This window comes from Mobula birostris, chromosome 9, assembly GCF_030028105.1.
Source record: "Mobula birostris isolate sMobBir1 chromosome 9, sMobBir1.hap1, whole genome shotgun sequence".
Lineage (NCBI taxonomy): Eukaryota > Metazoa > Chordata > Chondrichthyes > Myliobatiformes > Myliobatidae > Mobula > Mobula birostris.
In genome coordinates this window covers 5341791-5358024 of record NC_092378.1, presented here as the reverse complement: position 1 = coordinate 5358024, position 16234 = coordinate 5341791, and the positions used below count along the sequence as shown (strand labels likewise).

The 16234-nt window shown below is 38.5% G+C and overlaps 1 protein-coding gene across 2 annotated transcripts in view; it reads left to right on the top strand.

The window, feature by feature from the left end:
- The first annotated feature begins 11367 nt into the window (after positions 1 to 11367).
- arid2 (AT-rich interactive domain 2) overlaps positions 11368 to 16234 on the top strand; it is a 118873-nt gene continuing 114006 nt past the window's right edge. Inside the window, exons 1-3 of one of the 2 annotated variants that reach the window (XM_072267426.1) lie at positions 11368 to 12220; positions 12327 to 12420; positions 13010 to 13107. In XM_072267426.1, the coding sequence (XP_072123527.1) occupies positions 12117 to 12220; positions 12327 to 12420; positions 13010 to 13107 (296 nt within the window). In that variant the 5' untranslated portion in view covers positions 11368 to 12116. The remainder of the gene's footprint in view (positions 12221 to 12326; positions 12421 to 13009; positions 13108 to 16234) is intronic. The other variant, XM_072267425.1, reaches the window with a different exon arrangement.

Here is a 16234-nt window from a genome sequence, read left to right as displayed (position 1 = left end):
TATTAATCTCAGAAGTTTAGATTTTATCTTCAAAATTTTTTTGTGGTATAGCACATTTACCATAGCAATAGGACACAAGGTTTTCAAAGTTTGATACCAAGACACTTCAGGAGACACTCATTAGAACGAATGATCAAAATCTTGGTCAAAGAAACACAAAAAAGAGAAAATTGTCAATTGGGCCTTCCAACCTACTCATTATTTAATAGGATCATACCTGATGCTGCAACCTACGAGCACATTCCTGCTCTCTCTCAACATCCAATGCTTTTTGTTTCTGAAATCTCTCTTTCTTAAATGTAATCAGAAATTTAACCTCCACCACCTTCTATGGTAAAGAATTCCACAGGTTCATCACTGATCTGTGTCCTGAGACTGTGATACAAGGGTAGAATTAGGCCATTTGGCCCATCAAGTCTGCTCTGCTATTTCATTATGGCTGATCCAACTTTCCTCTCAGCCCCAATATCCTGGCTTCTTTCCAAGTATAAATGCCCTAATGTATTTGTACATTCACCACTGATCTCCTGGTCCTCCCTATTCTTTTCCTTGGTAAATACTGAAGCAAAACACATTCACATTCTCTGCATCCAGCCAATGTTCGCCCCTTTATCCTTGAGTGGTCCTAGCCTCTTCCTCTTGATACATGTATAGAATGCCTTGGTATTCACCTTAATCCTACATGCAAAGGACTTTTCATGGCCCCTCCTGGCTTTCCTGATTGGCTTCTTTATACTCCTCGTGTGCTTTATTAGATCCTAACTTCTGAAGCTTTACGTACTTTTCCTTTTTCTTCTTGAATGAATTCATCATCTCTCTGGATATCCAAGGTCTCTTATTTTACCATCCCTGTCCTTCCTTCTAACAGCTACAAACCTTTCCTGTACTCTGTGCAACTGATCTTTAAACACCCTCCACATGTCTGATGTGGGCTTGTCAGAGAAAAGGTGTTCCCAATTAACACTTCTTAGTTCCTGCCTAATGCCCTCATAATTTGCCCTACTCCAATTTAAAACTCTTCCACGAGGACCATACCTATCCCTGAAAGTTAAGGAATTGTGGTCACTTCCCCAAATGTTCACCCACTGAATGATCAGTCACCTGGCCAATCTCATTACCCAGCACCAGTACAGCCCTTCCTCTTGTTGCACCATCCACATATTGATTTAAGAAACCTTCCTCGTACACTTAATAAATTCTGCCCCATCTAAATCCTTGCATTAAGGAGGTCCCAGTTTATATTAGGGAAGTTGAAATCCCCATGACAACCACATTATTTTTGCACATTTCCTTAATCTGATTACCTATCTGTTCCTCAATGTCCCAGTAGCTATTGGGGTGGGTCTGCAGTATGGATGAGGACGAGAAATGTTGATTAGCATTTAAATAGATTATAAGTGAACAAGATTCCAGTTACACTAAGAACACCAGAATTTTGGATCTTCTCAAGTTTAGAGGGTAGAATGAAATAAGCTGGCATGCAAAAAGTTTGAATGTTCATACCGGGAGTGACAATGGCATGGTCAAAAGCTTGAGAAGTAGGAGAACTGAGGTGGGGGCAGTATTACAAATGTGGAAAAATGCAGTTTTTGCATTGGGATTAAAATGTGGTTCAAAAGTTGTTAGCTTCTATTATACTGTATGTGAACTGAAGATTGAATATAGTTTTTCTTTGGGGATTAGGAAGTGTAAGTTCATAAGTAATAGGACTAGTGATTAAATACAGTAACTCCAGCCTGCTTAATAGTTGGGAAGATTATTTCAGAAAAGTAAGTGGCAGAGGTCATGAGAGATGGAGATCAGATAGAACTGCTTGCTATCTACATCAGATAGAACTGCTTGCTATCTACATACTCGTGGCAAATGATTGTTTTTTTTAATGTAACATTGCCAAACATTATCAAATACAAATATTAACATATAATACGCAATGAAATGCCACTTTGGTCAGTGCCACAGAATGGATAATAAAGACAGAAAATGTGGGGGGGGGGGTTAACATTTGAGTTTGGTAACCTTTATTTCATGCAAGGTGATTAATGTAAAATCCTAATGGTTTCTTTCTCCAAGAATGACAGCCGAACTACTAAGTATCTCCAGTGTTTTGTACTCACTATTGCAGATTTCCAGCACTTATCGCCTTGATTACAGCATAAATATACCCACAAAGAAACAAACAAAACCTATAAAATGAAGCAGTATTGGTTACTTTTATTCCAACTATTCATAATCATCTACATTACTTGATAATTCCATAAGGATAGCTTCAAGTAAGTCATCACTACAGGAACATGCAGAAGATTTTACACTTAGGTAACAAAGCTAGAAACAAATCAACATGCTAACCAGTAGGTACAAAATTATAGGTGGTTATTAATAAGGGAGTTATTTCAACAATTCTTTGTAGAATCTGGAAAGGAATTTGGCTTTTTGTAAAAGTACCCTTTACCTGATTAGAGTCAATGAAGAAAGAATCTTAATGCAAAACAATCAAGTGAAGTTATGTGCTTTCTAACCAACCCATACAATAAATGACTGATTATCAGATTATTTTGAATTCTACAGAAATACAGAACTTTTTTTTGGCAATGTTGTATTACAGCTCTCAATGGTTCTGCTCATGCAATGCTTTGTAATGATATGTACCATCTAAAATATACAATATACAAAATATATAAGATTACAAGTGCAAATAACTTCAGACTAATATATTACAGATTATGCTACAAATTAGGATTCCTATATACTTACTCTGGGTGAAAGGAAGACACTTTTCTCTGGTATTTTGCATTCTTTAAGCTTCTAAATATGAACTTGCCAAGCATAGTTTCAGTAAATTATATAAATTCATCAGAACTTTCATTTTCTCAGCTATAGAATTGTTGTAACTTGTACAACTGTGCTACACAACCATAATTTACATTAAATGTCTCAATTTAAGGGCAGACACTAAAATGTTGAACTGAGCACAGAATGGATATGTCCGGAGGAGGAAGAAAGATGACAAGTCTCTGTTTTCATGAAAGTTTGAAGTTTTGGACAACTGTGCAAGTAATGGTCTAATTAGACTAACCACAATAAGACATTTGAGAGGTCAATACAACTTCCAGTAGTATATCGAAGACCTAATAATCCCTAAAGAAATGGATGTATATATACCATAACTACCACTATAATCTTTCAAATACCCTTGAAAGGACCAGAGATGGCTGACTTAAGAACAGAAAATGGATGATTAATTAATTTTAGAATGCAAATGGTAGGGTTTGCTGAAGTTCAGTAATAGAACCACTACGATTCCCAATGTATAGAATCTTTTTTTCTTGAGTACAGTGGGCAAATTATGGAAATTGTAACAAGTAACATAACACAAACATTATGCTACCATCCTCTATGTGGGCCGAAGTAACTAGATCAGACAAAGGTTCAAATTCGATCAGAACAATTGGTCTCTTTATTCAAGAATTTTTAAAAATACAAATAACTAAATAAGACTGGAATCTAAAAACTCTCATCTGCAATGTAGTCACGTACAAGACTGTTGTTTTAAAAAAAAAACAAAATCTGCTATCCTTCCTCATTCTGGGATTCAGAAATACAGATCTACCAATATGATCAACTCACCATTACCATTTAAAATGGGCAGTAGGAGTGGGGGAAAGTTATGAATTTAAAATAAATGTTGGCCGTACCAGAGGTTCTGTGAGGACAAATACCTCATTGTACATTGGAATCTAATCAAAATATCAATTGATTATGAAATGGAATTATTGATAAAGTAAAATTCTTCTAGATAAAAATGAAAAGTCATGCAATTAATTGCAATCTCTTTGCATGCCATGGATATTTTTTACATGATTTTTAAACCAATGTACAAGAGTAGCCAAGTAACTCACAAGCAATGAAGTCTGCTGATGTCATGGATTACCAATCACAATGGTTATCCCCAGTTTTGACCCCTCTGTTAAGAGAAATATGCTCCTTATTTAGGCCCCTCATAATTTTCTACAGAAGTATTCAGCCCCCAACCCTTCATTCACATAAATGAATATCACAATCAGGGATTTTGATCAATTCAACTAAGAATTTTTGTGAATAACATGTTCCCTTTTTTCACAGCAGAGCCAAAAAAAATCAGGGAGAATTGTAAAGCATGAAAAACTAAAAATTCAAAAACTGAAATTTCACAGTTCAAAAGTATTCATCCCCATTTTGCTCAGTACTTAGTTGAACCACCTCTTGCAGCTTTTTCAGCCAGTCATCTTTTCGGACCAGTCTCTACTAGCTTTGCACAATGTGAAGGAGCAAGATTTGCCCATTGCTCCTTGCAAAAGTGCTCAAGCTGTGCCATGTTTGTTGGGGAGTGGTGGCAGACAGCAATCTTGAGGTGTTGTCAGAGATATTCGATTGGATTAAGGTCAGGACTCTGACTAGGCCACTCAAGAACATTAATTTTCTTCATTTGAAGCCATTCCATGGTTGCTCCAGCAGTGTGTTTTGTCTTGCTGAAAGACAAACTTCCTCCGCAGTTTAAGCTTTCCGTCAGAAGCTAGCAGGTTTTTTCTCCAGAATCTCTCTGTACTTAGCAGCATCCATCTTCCCATCAATCCTGACCAGATGTCCAGTCCCTGCTGCTAAAAAGCAACCCCACAGCATGGTGCAACCTCCACCATACTTTACAGTTGGCATGGTGTTACCTGGCTGATGCACAGTATTAGATTTATGTCACATGTATCACTTAGTTTTGAAGCCAAAAACTTCTACTTTAGTCTCAGTTGATGACGAGACCTTCATCCATATCTTTACAGTATCTTTTGAATGACACTTTGCAAAGTCTTCACAGGCAAGGATATGTTTTTTCAGCAAGGGCTTCTTTCTGCTACTCTATTATAAATACCCTTTTTGTGCAAGGCCTTATTGATTGTGGAGCCATGAGCTTCATCTCCAGTTGCAGGCATTGACTTCTGCAGCTTAGTCAGAGGGACTGTTGGCATCACAGTAGCTTCCCTAACAAGTGCCATTCATCCCCAGCAAATAAATTTATTGGGGTGGCGTGACCAAGGCAGTGTGGTTGTGGTTTCATAATTTTTCCACTTTTTCCACAGTGGACTGCACTGAGCTCCAAGGTACGTTCAGTGTCCTTGAGATGGTTTCATAACTTTCCCCAGATTTGTGCTTTTCTATTATCATGTCCTTGACTGGTCTTGAATGCTCTTTTGTTTTTACTTTGGTTTGGCTGTTGAAAATCTACCATACTGATGGACTTCACAGAGACAGGGGGTATTTATTTTCATGAATTCTACATCAACAAATTGAGTGAGTTGGTAAGGTAATACTGTATATTGTACCTGATAAAAGTTAGTGTAGTAATTAAAAGATGAATAAACACAAGGAGCTCTGCAGATGCTGGAAACCTAAAGCAACACACACACACACAAAAAGTGCTGGAGGAACTCAGCAGATCAGGCAGCATCTATGAAAATGAATAAACAGTTGACTCTAATTTTCAGCCTCATAGATTTGGTTTTAAATTTTTAGTTAATTGTTGACAGGTTTTTGAGTTTAAAAAAATTGATATGATACACTTTTTGCAGATTAGCTCAAAAAGTCCTACTTCAATATATTTTAAATTTAGAAAAAAAGAGCCAGGAAAATGTGAAAATAGCTTTGGGTGCTGAGTACTTTTTCAAGGCACTGCACATAATTAAGTTTCCCCACCCCCAGGCTTTGTTCCAAAGAAAACAAACCTAGCTTATCCAATCTTACCTTTTAACTACAATTTTCTAGTCCTGGTAACATCAGCACAAGCTTCCTCTTCACTGTCTCCAGCACAATCACATTTTCCATGTACTGTGGTGATCAGAACTATATAAAGTGGACACAGTTACCTGTGTCTTAACTAATGGAGTGCACTAGTGGTAATCAAGACTTGCCCTGAAAATTAAGAGTCTGTAATCTGCCATGTTTTGTTTTGATGAGACCATAAATTAATACAATTGAGAATTGAGTGCAAGTCAGTTTGGTCCATAACATACCAGTGTCATCTTTAAGGTCATCAGTTACCTTCTAGTGCCACTTGAAAGACATCGCTAGGTATATGCAAACTATTTTAAAATGATAACCCACTGACTTAAGTAGGTCCAATAATGTACTACTTGGCCATTGGACCATTAATTTGACACCTAAAATCCAAATAGATCATTAGGACAAGCCCACCATCCCAGGATGACAAACGAACAAATGCATAAGGTTTCTTGTTTCTCTTTGCAATAAAATAATGCTTAAGTACCAAAATCAGCAGGTAAAATGAGAAAAGGATAATCCTCAGTTTTGATACCCTTATCACAGAATAGACTCCTTACACCACAAACTACATCAGAATATACACGTTAATTCATTAAAAGGGGAAAATATTTAAAATGTAATTTGGGGGATTTGTCTCTCTGAAAAGGCAGGCTGACAGCTGCCAATGTTACTTCTGAGCCAGCTGCTGGAAATGAATTAGAGTACCCAGAAGCTGACATAACTGTTAATTTTCCACACTCTCATGGGAAAGCAAATGAACAACTGGTATTCCTTGTGCTTCTGTTCTGCACAACACATGCAAAAGTAGCATCATAGTAAATTAATTCACTGGGCTCTAAAAAATTACGGCAAAAGAAGTCTTAAATTTGAACATCTTGATATTCCAACTACAAATTCCCTTTCTTTAATCCTTGAAGATGTTGATTCCTTGCTGCATTACTGTTCCATATACAGTGCATTCCGGTTATTTGGGACACCTTGGGATCAGTCCATTTTGGCCCAATTAAGCAGCTGCCTCAATTAGCCAAAGTTTCTTGGAAATAGTTAAAATGGCATAAAAAAGATAAACTACTGATTAACTGAGTAACAAATTGTGTATTTAAATGAAATACAGAACAAGTTTGAACACTACAGTATTGTAAAACTGTGTATTAGCTCCTAATGGTTTTCAACAGAGGAGTTCATCCAGTGTATGCTGCTGAGTTCTTTTGATTGACTGTAAACGAACAAAATCAGCACCGACACCTAGTGCAGATAATGGACAGCCTTCATACAATGCTATCAACAATTTATCTTCCATAGCAACATGATTGTCAATACCTTTGTAATTCCTAACTTGTTGAAGAATTGAAAGAGTTTCATTTTCACTCTTGGCTGTTTCTGGCATTTCCAAGCCTTTATGCTTGAAACTGCAGTTCTGAATTGTCTTACTGCTTATTTCTCACCAACTATCAATGTCAAACATCACTGCTTTTGGAACAGAAACACACAACTGACACTTTTTAAAACTGTTCCCTTTAAACATGGTGTAGCATCTAACAACCACACAAGTGGACACAATTGACATTAGTTCAGCAACAGCCTCCTGTCCCAATTAAACTGCATAGTGTCCCAAATAAACAAAGGGAATCCTTAATATTTTCTTGATTGTTTTTGTTAAGAGTTGTCCCAAATAAGCAACTGCCCCAATTAACCACTGCATATCCTTCAGTCCATCATTCAAACACACATCATTTGTGTATTCACAGTAAATGCTGGTAATATTTTGTGTGCAACTGAATTTCTGTTAGCTCCAAAACTCTTCCGGCAACGATCACTAAAATAGGAACTCTGATTATCTCTTATTTATATACACACATTCTTTTTCTCTCTCTCCTTTTTCTCCCTCTGTCTCTCTCACTATACCCCTTGCCTAATCTCTGGGTTCCCCCCCCCCCTTTTCTTTCTCCCTAGGCCTCCTGTCCTTCCAGATCATTGGAATTTAGAAGCTTGAGGGGGGATCTGATTGAAACGTATAAAATCCTAAAGGGATTGGACAGGCTAGATGCAGGAAGATTGTTCCCGATGTTGGGGAAGTCCAGAACGAGGGGTCGCAGTTTGAGGATAAAGGGGAAGCCTTTTAGGACCAAGATTAGGAAAAACTTCTTCACACAGAGAGTGGTGAATCTGTGGAATTCTCTGCCACAGGAAACAGTTGAGGCCAGTTCATTGGCTATATTTAAGAGGGAGTTAGATATGGCCTTTGTGGCTAGAGGGATCAGGGGGTATGGAGGGAAGGCTGGTACAGGGTTCTGAGTTGGATGATCAGCCATGATCATACTGAATGGCGGTGCAGGCTCGAAGGGCCGAATGGCCTATTCCTGCACCTATTTTCTATGTTTCTATATCCCTTTTGCCAATCAACTGTCCAGCTCTTGGCTCCATCCCTCCCCCTCCTGTCTTCTCCTATCATTTTGGATATCCCCTCTCCCCCCCCCCCCACTTTCAAATCTCTTACCAGCTCTTCTCTCAGTTACTCCTGACGAAGGGTCTCGGCCCGAAACGTCAACCGTACCTCTTCCTAGAGATGCTGCCTGGCCTGCTGCATTCACCAGCAACTTTGATGTGTGTTGCTTGAATTTCCAGCATCTGCAGATTTCCTCGTGTTTCTGATTATCTCATGTTCTCGATATTTACTTATATTTGCATACGCACAGATTGTTGACTTCCGCACTCTGGTTGATCTTTCATTGATCCTGTTATAGTTACTATTCTATAGATTTGTTGAGTATGCCCCCAGGAAAATGAATCTCAGGGTTGCATATGGTGACATATATGTACTTTGATAATACATTTACTTTCTTTGAACTTCTGCTTAAAAACAGCCGCTGAACCCAACTCTAACATTTCTGGCTTGTGTCATTATAGCCTCAAAGCAGAATGAAGATTGGCCCATGATCGTCATGGTCTATGGCTCAGTTAAAGACTGGATAAGTTGGCTGACAGAATCTGCTGCTTATTGTTCTGAACTGGCCAGATGGAAAAACACTTTGCAGGTGTGGAAACCACATTACATAAAAGTTAGTATAAATGTACCCTTCCAAAATGGTTTCAAGAACAGATTGTGCAGTTCACAAGTTATAAAAATAATTGAACTTAATGTAATTTAATCGCTTCTGTAGAATATTCTGGGTAACTTAAGAAACAGGCAACAGGATCATCCCCATCTGAACAAACTACTCCCGTTCCAATTTTCTTCCAAATTGCTATTCATCACAAACTGCCAATTCTTCTCTAATATTTGAATCACTCAATCAATGGTCAGTTTTTCTTGTAATTCCCTGCTCAACTTCCTTTGATTACCAATTAATACAATTCTACACCAGAAATGATACTCATTTAGGAAAATGACTTTAAAGTGCAATGACTGTCAAGTTCCCCGGAGGGAAAATGGAGGAAATTATTACAAGGATACAAAAGGAAAAGGAATTTGTCATAAAGTGAATTATCTACATTCAGATTATAAAATGAAAACATGGAAGCAAATGAAGAACTCCGAGGTCTCAGTAAACTGCAGGCTACGACCCAAGAAAAAGAAAACCTGAAAAAGCAGATAGACTTGGAAAAACAGCAATTTTAAAAGTATAACGTGTGATAATTACTATTCTTTAACAAGATGATTTTAGTCTTACAAGTGATGTAGATGAAATCAATGTAATTGAGGTAATGCAACTACACGAAAACACGTGACAAAGTTAGGGAAGAATGGCAGTTTGCGGCATTATCTAATGAGTGCATTAAGCATTCACGAGGAATTACAACTACAGAGTGATGTTAATAGGGAACTGCAGGCTGAACTAGATTGTCTAAAGTAGAGAACTCCAGGACATATTTGGTTGGAACACAAGTCTAGCAGGTGGCGGCAATGCACTGAAAACTGGTTGCCAACCGCCATAAAACAAAAAAGTAGTTCCCCGGAGGATCAATCCAATTTATAATTTACACAATTTATCAGCATCATGAAGACTTAAGTACATCTTTAAGTTTCTACCACCAATTCTATTATTGGTCACTCATTGCATTCACTGTCCAAATTACTGTTGCAGGATGTATCAGACCGTTCACAATCCTTCATCTCCAATTTTAAGGCTTACTTGCAAAACTCAGCCCTTTGATCATGCTCTTGCTACTTCCTTCCCATTTTCCCTCTGTCTACTGTTATTATTCTTGTTTTTTTTAAAACTAAATGACAACTTATCAGACTAGGAAAAAAAAGCACAGGAGAAGACATTTTGGCCTATGCATGCTTGGGTGGCTTTTTGAAAGAGCATGCCAATTCCTATTTCTTCACAATTCAACAAGTACATTTTTTCTAAATTCTTTTTAATAATTTCTAAGCAAGTTGATTTCACCACCCTTTCAGGTAAAGACAACTTTAAAATTAGTCATCATCATCTCTTCACTGTCTCTGCTCAACAGAAAATATCCTTACTTTTTGTGCATACTGGAATTATCTGAGAGGAAATGCATGCATTAAATTTCAACTGGATTCACAAAAGTTATCATCTGTATGACTTACAGTATTCCAACTTCAATTTTCATTGCATTACATTTTATCAAGATTTTCCATTCAACTGTGCAAGTAAACGTGGATAATTCTAGGCAAGCTGGTTTTGACTTTACAGGAAGTGTATTTAAAATATTGAAGCGCCCATTATCTTAAGGTTTAGACCACAGAACAGAGCACACATAGGAACAGGCCCTTCAGCCCACAATGCCAAAATAAACTTAATTCCATCTGATCGACAGCCCTCCATTCCATGCCTCTAAAATATCTACCTCCACCACCGCATTATTAACAAACCATTTCAGGCACCTACCACACATCCACCAGTACCAAATAACATTTCTGGACGCTAATTAGGGAAATAAAATAATTTTACATGATATTAAAGTAGGAGAATCACTTGAGCCCTAAACAAAACAATGGCAGTTGTTAAACTGTTTAAAAAGTAATTATAATTTTTAAAAACTGTGCACATTTTCTAATTTAACGCTCAAATTAAAAACAGTTAAAGTGTTTAGTAGCCCGGATACCAGTTAGTGAGCGAGCATCATTGACTGGTGATAACAGCAACAGCCTGTGATTCCTTCGAGGTTAGTTACTGGACGCAGCACACAAAACACTCATCACGAATTGCCCGTTAAACTACCAGATTTCTCGTTTAATTGTCCCCCCCCCAACGTGTTTCTCTAAATTCCCCGAAGGAATGAAACACTCCTCTCGCACTCACTCACTCTCACACACACACAGATGAGAGTCCCTCTTCCACCGCAGCCACCATGTTTGTTTCTTAAAACAAACCCAGAATCACGACGCTGCTCCTCAGGCGCAATCTGCGACGTTACTGACAAAAAATAAATCCCAGGCCGGACTCGACCGTTCTCGCCGGCTGTTTTACGAAGACTGCAAATCAAAAAGCGATAGTACACTTATATTTTAAGAAAAACACAAACGCAGCAGCACAGGGTTTTCCCCCGCCCCCCCTCCATCCGCGAGCAGCAGGATGCAAGCGGCCGCCATTTTGTGCGAAGCGAGCTCGGCCGGTGTGTGAGGGAAGGGGGAGGGGTGTCGTGTAATGGTTGAATAGGGGCACCCCCTCCCGGGGCCCAGGCTGTGGTGGCCGGTTTGCTTGAGACGAGGCGCTATTGTCTCGCTTCTCGGAGGGAGGCTCGAGCCGCTGCTGTTTGGTGCCTTGGCCGCCGCTGCCAGCACCAGCGCCGCCGGGGTGGTTTTTTATCCCTCTCGTGTGTGTCTTTCTTCTCTCTCTCTTCCTCCCTTTCGTCTCTGTGTGTGTGTGTGCGCTTTTTTCCCCTCCACCCCCCTCTCATTTTTTTTCTCTCTCTCTGAGAGTGTTGAGTCGAGTGACTGCATGGAGCCGCTTACACCACCGCAGCCTGTGTAACAGCGTCAAAAAGCAGCAGCAACACACACATACACACACACACACACACACACACACACACACGCATAAACCACAAGAGTACCACACAATAGAGAACAAGATGTAAGTTTTCCTTTTGTATTTATTTCTTATTCTTCATCTGGCGATCGAAAGAGTCCCGAACCGGGTCGTTACTCCTTTTTTTCCCCTCTTTTTTCCATTCCTTCTTAAAACTTTCGTACTCGCTCCACCGTCAATGACTGAGCGGCAGTGGAATGGCTCTCTCCTTTAGATACTGAGGGAAGTTTGAGGGGGGTTATTCTTTTCCATTTGTTTTCACACACACACGCACCCTACACATAACACAACACAATAACAACAATAACAATGAAAAAGATGGCAAATCCGACGGGGAAATTGCAACCTTTAGAGCCGCGGAGAAAAAGACTGGCGTTCTTGGAGGAGCTGCGGCAATTTCACCAGAACAGAGGGTAAGAAATAACACTCGAGGTATTTTATACCTGACTGGGGGAGGGGGGAATAAAACTTTTTTTTGAAATGGAAAACACTTGGCTGATTATCCTCTGCCTTTTTCAGGACGCCTTTTAAAAAGATCCCAATAGTAGGTGGCAAGGAGCTGGATCTTCACGCTCTCTATACCAGAGTCACCAGTCTAGGTGGATTCGCCAAGGTGATTATATTTAGGGAGATGAAATTTTCTTTCTTCTCCGGATCTGGGTGAAAAAATCTATATTGATTTATATTTTTATTTAGTTTCTGTTCGCAAAGATTGTGAAGCGGAGAGATGTAGATGGCATTTGTTGCATGTAAGACTGCCTGCCTGGCCTGGTGCGTGGGGCTGAACTGCACTGAGCGCACTTAAGCGAACTCAAAATTAGCGGGCATGTTTAACATCGATAATCGTGAGTGTGCCTGGGGTAGGAAATACTCTTCAGGGGACCGGCTCGCACTATTTGTTTGCCTTTATCCTGGACGGATTGGGTGAGATGGTCCTACGTATTTCTTCTCCGTCTCAGGCTTCGTGCTTCTGATGAAAATTGTAGGCCTCACATTAGGCCCATAGGATGATTAGGACGGAGAAAGTATAATATCTTTATCCTTTTGCATTCGCGTGAAACAAGTAGGTAGACAATTTTAGGTTTAGGAGCTCGTGGTGTAAAATAGTGCCGGTCGCGATATTTAAATGGTAAGGTCCTTTTCGATTTGATATCTGATAATATGTATACGCATAATAACCAGGAATATTATTATTGATGCAGGTAACCGATAAGAACAAATGGTCACTGATAACAGAGGAGTTGAACTTTCCTAAAGGTTGTCCAAATGCAGCATTTGCCTTAAAGCAATATTACTTACGGTGAGTTTACTCTTTGCTTAATATTTCTATTTCTATTAAATTAGAGTAAATTATATTTGAAATATCTCAACAGCTGTATGCATTTTGTTCTTTTAAAAGTGCAAGGACTATTGTAACATAATCATTTCTAAAATGGAAAAGCATTAAGCATGTCTGATTTGTGATTCTCCCCAGTGTTTTGTTCAAGTGTATTTTGAAAAATTGAACAAACTTGTTGAACGAGTGTACAAAATATTGTACAGGTGTGTGACCCACTTTTGTGCAGATCTGTAGTATTTACAGCTGGCAGCTAGTATATAATCAGGCTATCTAATGCCTGATACATGCTAACAAAAAATTGTAGGGGCTGGTGGTTAGTGAATTTTTGTGACAGATGAACTATGTGTTCACATGAGACTATTTTAATTTTTAAAAATCTAGATAAGAATTCATATGTTAGTAGCTCATTCCATAAAAATGTTTGTTGTGCATGTATGGTATAGTTTTGTTTATCTATTTAAACTTTGGTTGATATTGTAGTGAGTTCTATGTAAATATCCATATTTTAAGCTATTATGACATGTTAGGCCATTTAAGATTATGTTGATCCTTCTGCCTTTCGAAATCATTGAATAATGCAATTGTCACTGAACAAATCATAGTTTGAAAAAATTTCATTGGCCAATTAAATTATGATGGGAAGAAGACAATTTCAGTTTAAAGTTCAAATGAGGGAATAGTAGTTTACCCAGGTAGTCAGGTATGTACATTGCTGGATAACTGTCCAGACAACTTCTGTGTTTTTCATAAAATATGACATTGAAATTTTTTTAAACTAAGTTCTGCAAAAACTGTTTTGATTGTTTGTGTTAGGGTATTGAAGTCTGGTGGCTAAGGTTCATTTAAAATTATTTTATCCATTTTGAGGGACTGTAGCTGTTGAATTCAAGACATTAGACCTCTGGTTTCTTTTTAGTTACTTGTGCCCAGATTTAGCAGTTGAGCAGTACAGAACAAATAATAATTAATTTGGAAGCATTAGCAGTAATGAAATTGCCAGGTGTTTCTATGCATGTTCAATTTTATGTGCAAAGCATGAGGACTATGATATTCTTGCATACAAGTTATGTTTTAAGACTTATTCTCAGTGATTTGCCCTTACTATGTGATTTTTAGGAAGAATTTGCTAAATTAGATATGGCATTTTTTTTGCTGTAATAGTTTTTGTAATAGCTCCCTCAGTTAAATTACAGGATTTGATCCATTAATATTTCCACAATTTCATGCTGTTGTAGAATGCAAGTATTTTTCACTTAGTCTTTTTCAAAGGCTGTGACATGTATGTTTTCATGTGTTAACAAATTTTAATCGAAAAACTAGTTAAATGTTCCCTATAGACCTTCTTGGAAAACCCCCTAATAGTTTATACATAAACAAAAGAAAATCTGCAGATGCTGGAAATCCAAGTAACACACAAAATGCTGGAGGAACTCAGCAGGCCAGGCAGCATTTATGGAGAAGAGTACAGTTGACATTTTGGGCCAAAACGTTGACTGTACTCTTTTCCATAGATGTGCCTAGCCTGCTGAGTTCCTCCAGCATTTTTGCCTGTGTTGTTTTAATAGTTTATACGTTGAGCTATCATTTGTATTGTTTCATCAAAGCTTTGGAAGGTTGCAAATTGAATACCAATTGCATGTGTATGGGGCGCAAATAGAAATCTGTATGTTGTTGTTGTACTCCCCCTTTAATTTTCAGCTGAATGAAGAGTTCAGCTTAAAATGAGACAGGGAAAATTTAGAAAGCATGTTTTTTCATTAGATGCTCACAGTTGTGGTTAGCAGTAAATCTCCTTAACACCATGGTGCAAATTAACACGCTCCTCTGAATTTTCATATGACAGTTGCACTTACAGTATTGAGGGAATCTTTAAAGCATTTTGTTTTAAGTGTATTTTAAAACAGGATGGATTTTTTGACCTACCATAGTTTCCAGAAAAGGCCAAGGCATTACACTTGCTTATGCCTCCTCCTGGCTCAAAGTAATGGACTTTGCAGAGTTTTTTTTACAATTTTATTTTTCCAAAAAGAATGCTGCAGAATTGTGCTTATGCAGTTTCAGACTGAACTTTACATTGGGGCTAGCATTTGAGAAAGGGAAATGTCTATTTCATTAGTTTTCTCATTCAAAGCAGTATGGTAATCAGCATAAAATAGCAACATTTTAAACTAATTAATGTTAAAGTTTTAAACTCTTAATTACTTTTCATGGGATTGAACCAGTAGCTATGCTTTTCATCGTACATTTGATTTCCATAGTGTGTGCTTGGTTTAAACTGCCATGTTTGTGATTTTTGACATGTGCTATCCCAACAGTTTAAAGTGTTAAGTATATGTGACAAATTCAACTTAGACCATAAGACATAGGGGCAGAATTATGCCATCTGTCTCAGTGAGTCTGTTCCACCATTCAGTCATGTCTGATCCTTTTTTTTTAATCTCCTCCTCAACCCCAGTTACTGGCCTTCTCCCCGTAACTTTTGATGCCATGTCCAATCAAGAACCTTATCAATCTCTGCTTTAAATTCACCCAACAACCTGACCCCCACAGGTGGATGTGGCAACAAATTCCACAAATTCACCACCCTTTGGCTAAAGAAATTTCTCCGCATCCCTGTTTTGAAAGGGCACCCCTGAGGCTGTGCCCTCTTGTCCTAGACTCTTCCACGATGGGAAACATCGTTACCGCATCTACTCTGTCTGGGCCTTTCAACATTCGAAAGAGTTCAATGGGATCACTCCTCATCCTTCTGAATTTCAGTGAGTAAAGACCCAGAGTCATCAAATGTTCCTCATATGATCACCCTTTCATTTCCAGAATCATCCTTGTGAACCTCTCTGGACCCTCTCCAATGCCAGCACACACTTTCCAAGGTGCGGGGCCCAAAACTCTTCACAGTACTCCAAGGTGAAGCCTCACCAGTGCCTTAAAGCCTCCGCATCACAGCCTTTCTCTTGTATTCTAGGCCTCTTGAAATGAATGTTAACATGGCATTTGCCTTCCACACCACCGACTCAACCTGCAAGTTAACATTCAGGGTGTTCTGCATAAGGACTCCCGAGTCCCTCTGCATCTCAGATTTCTGGAT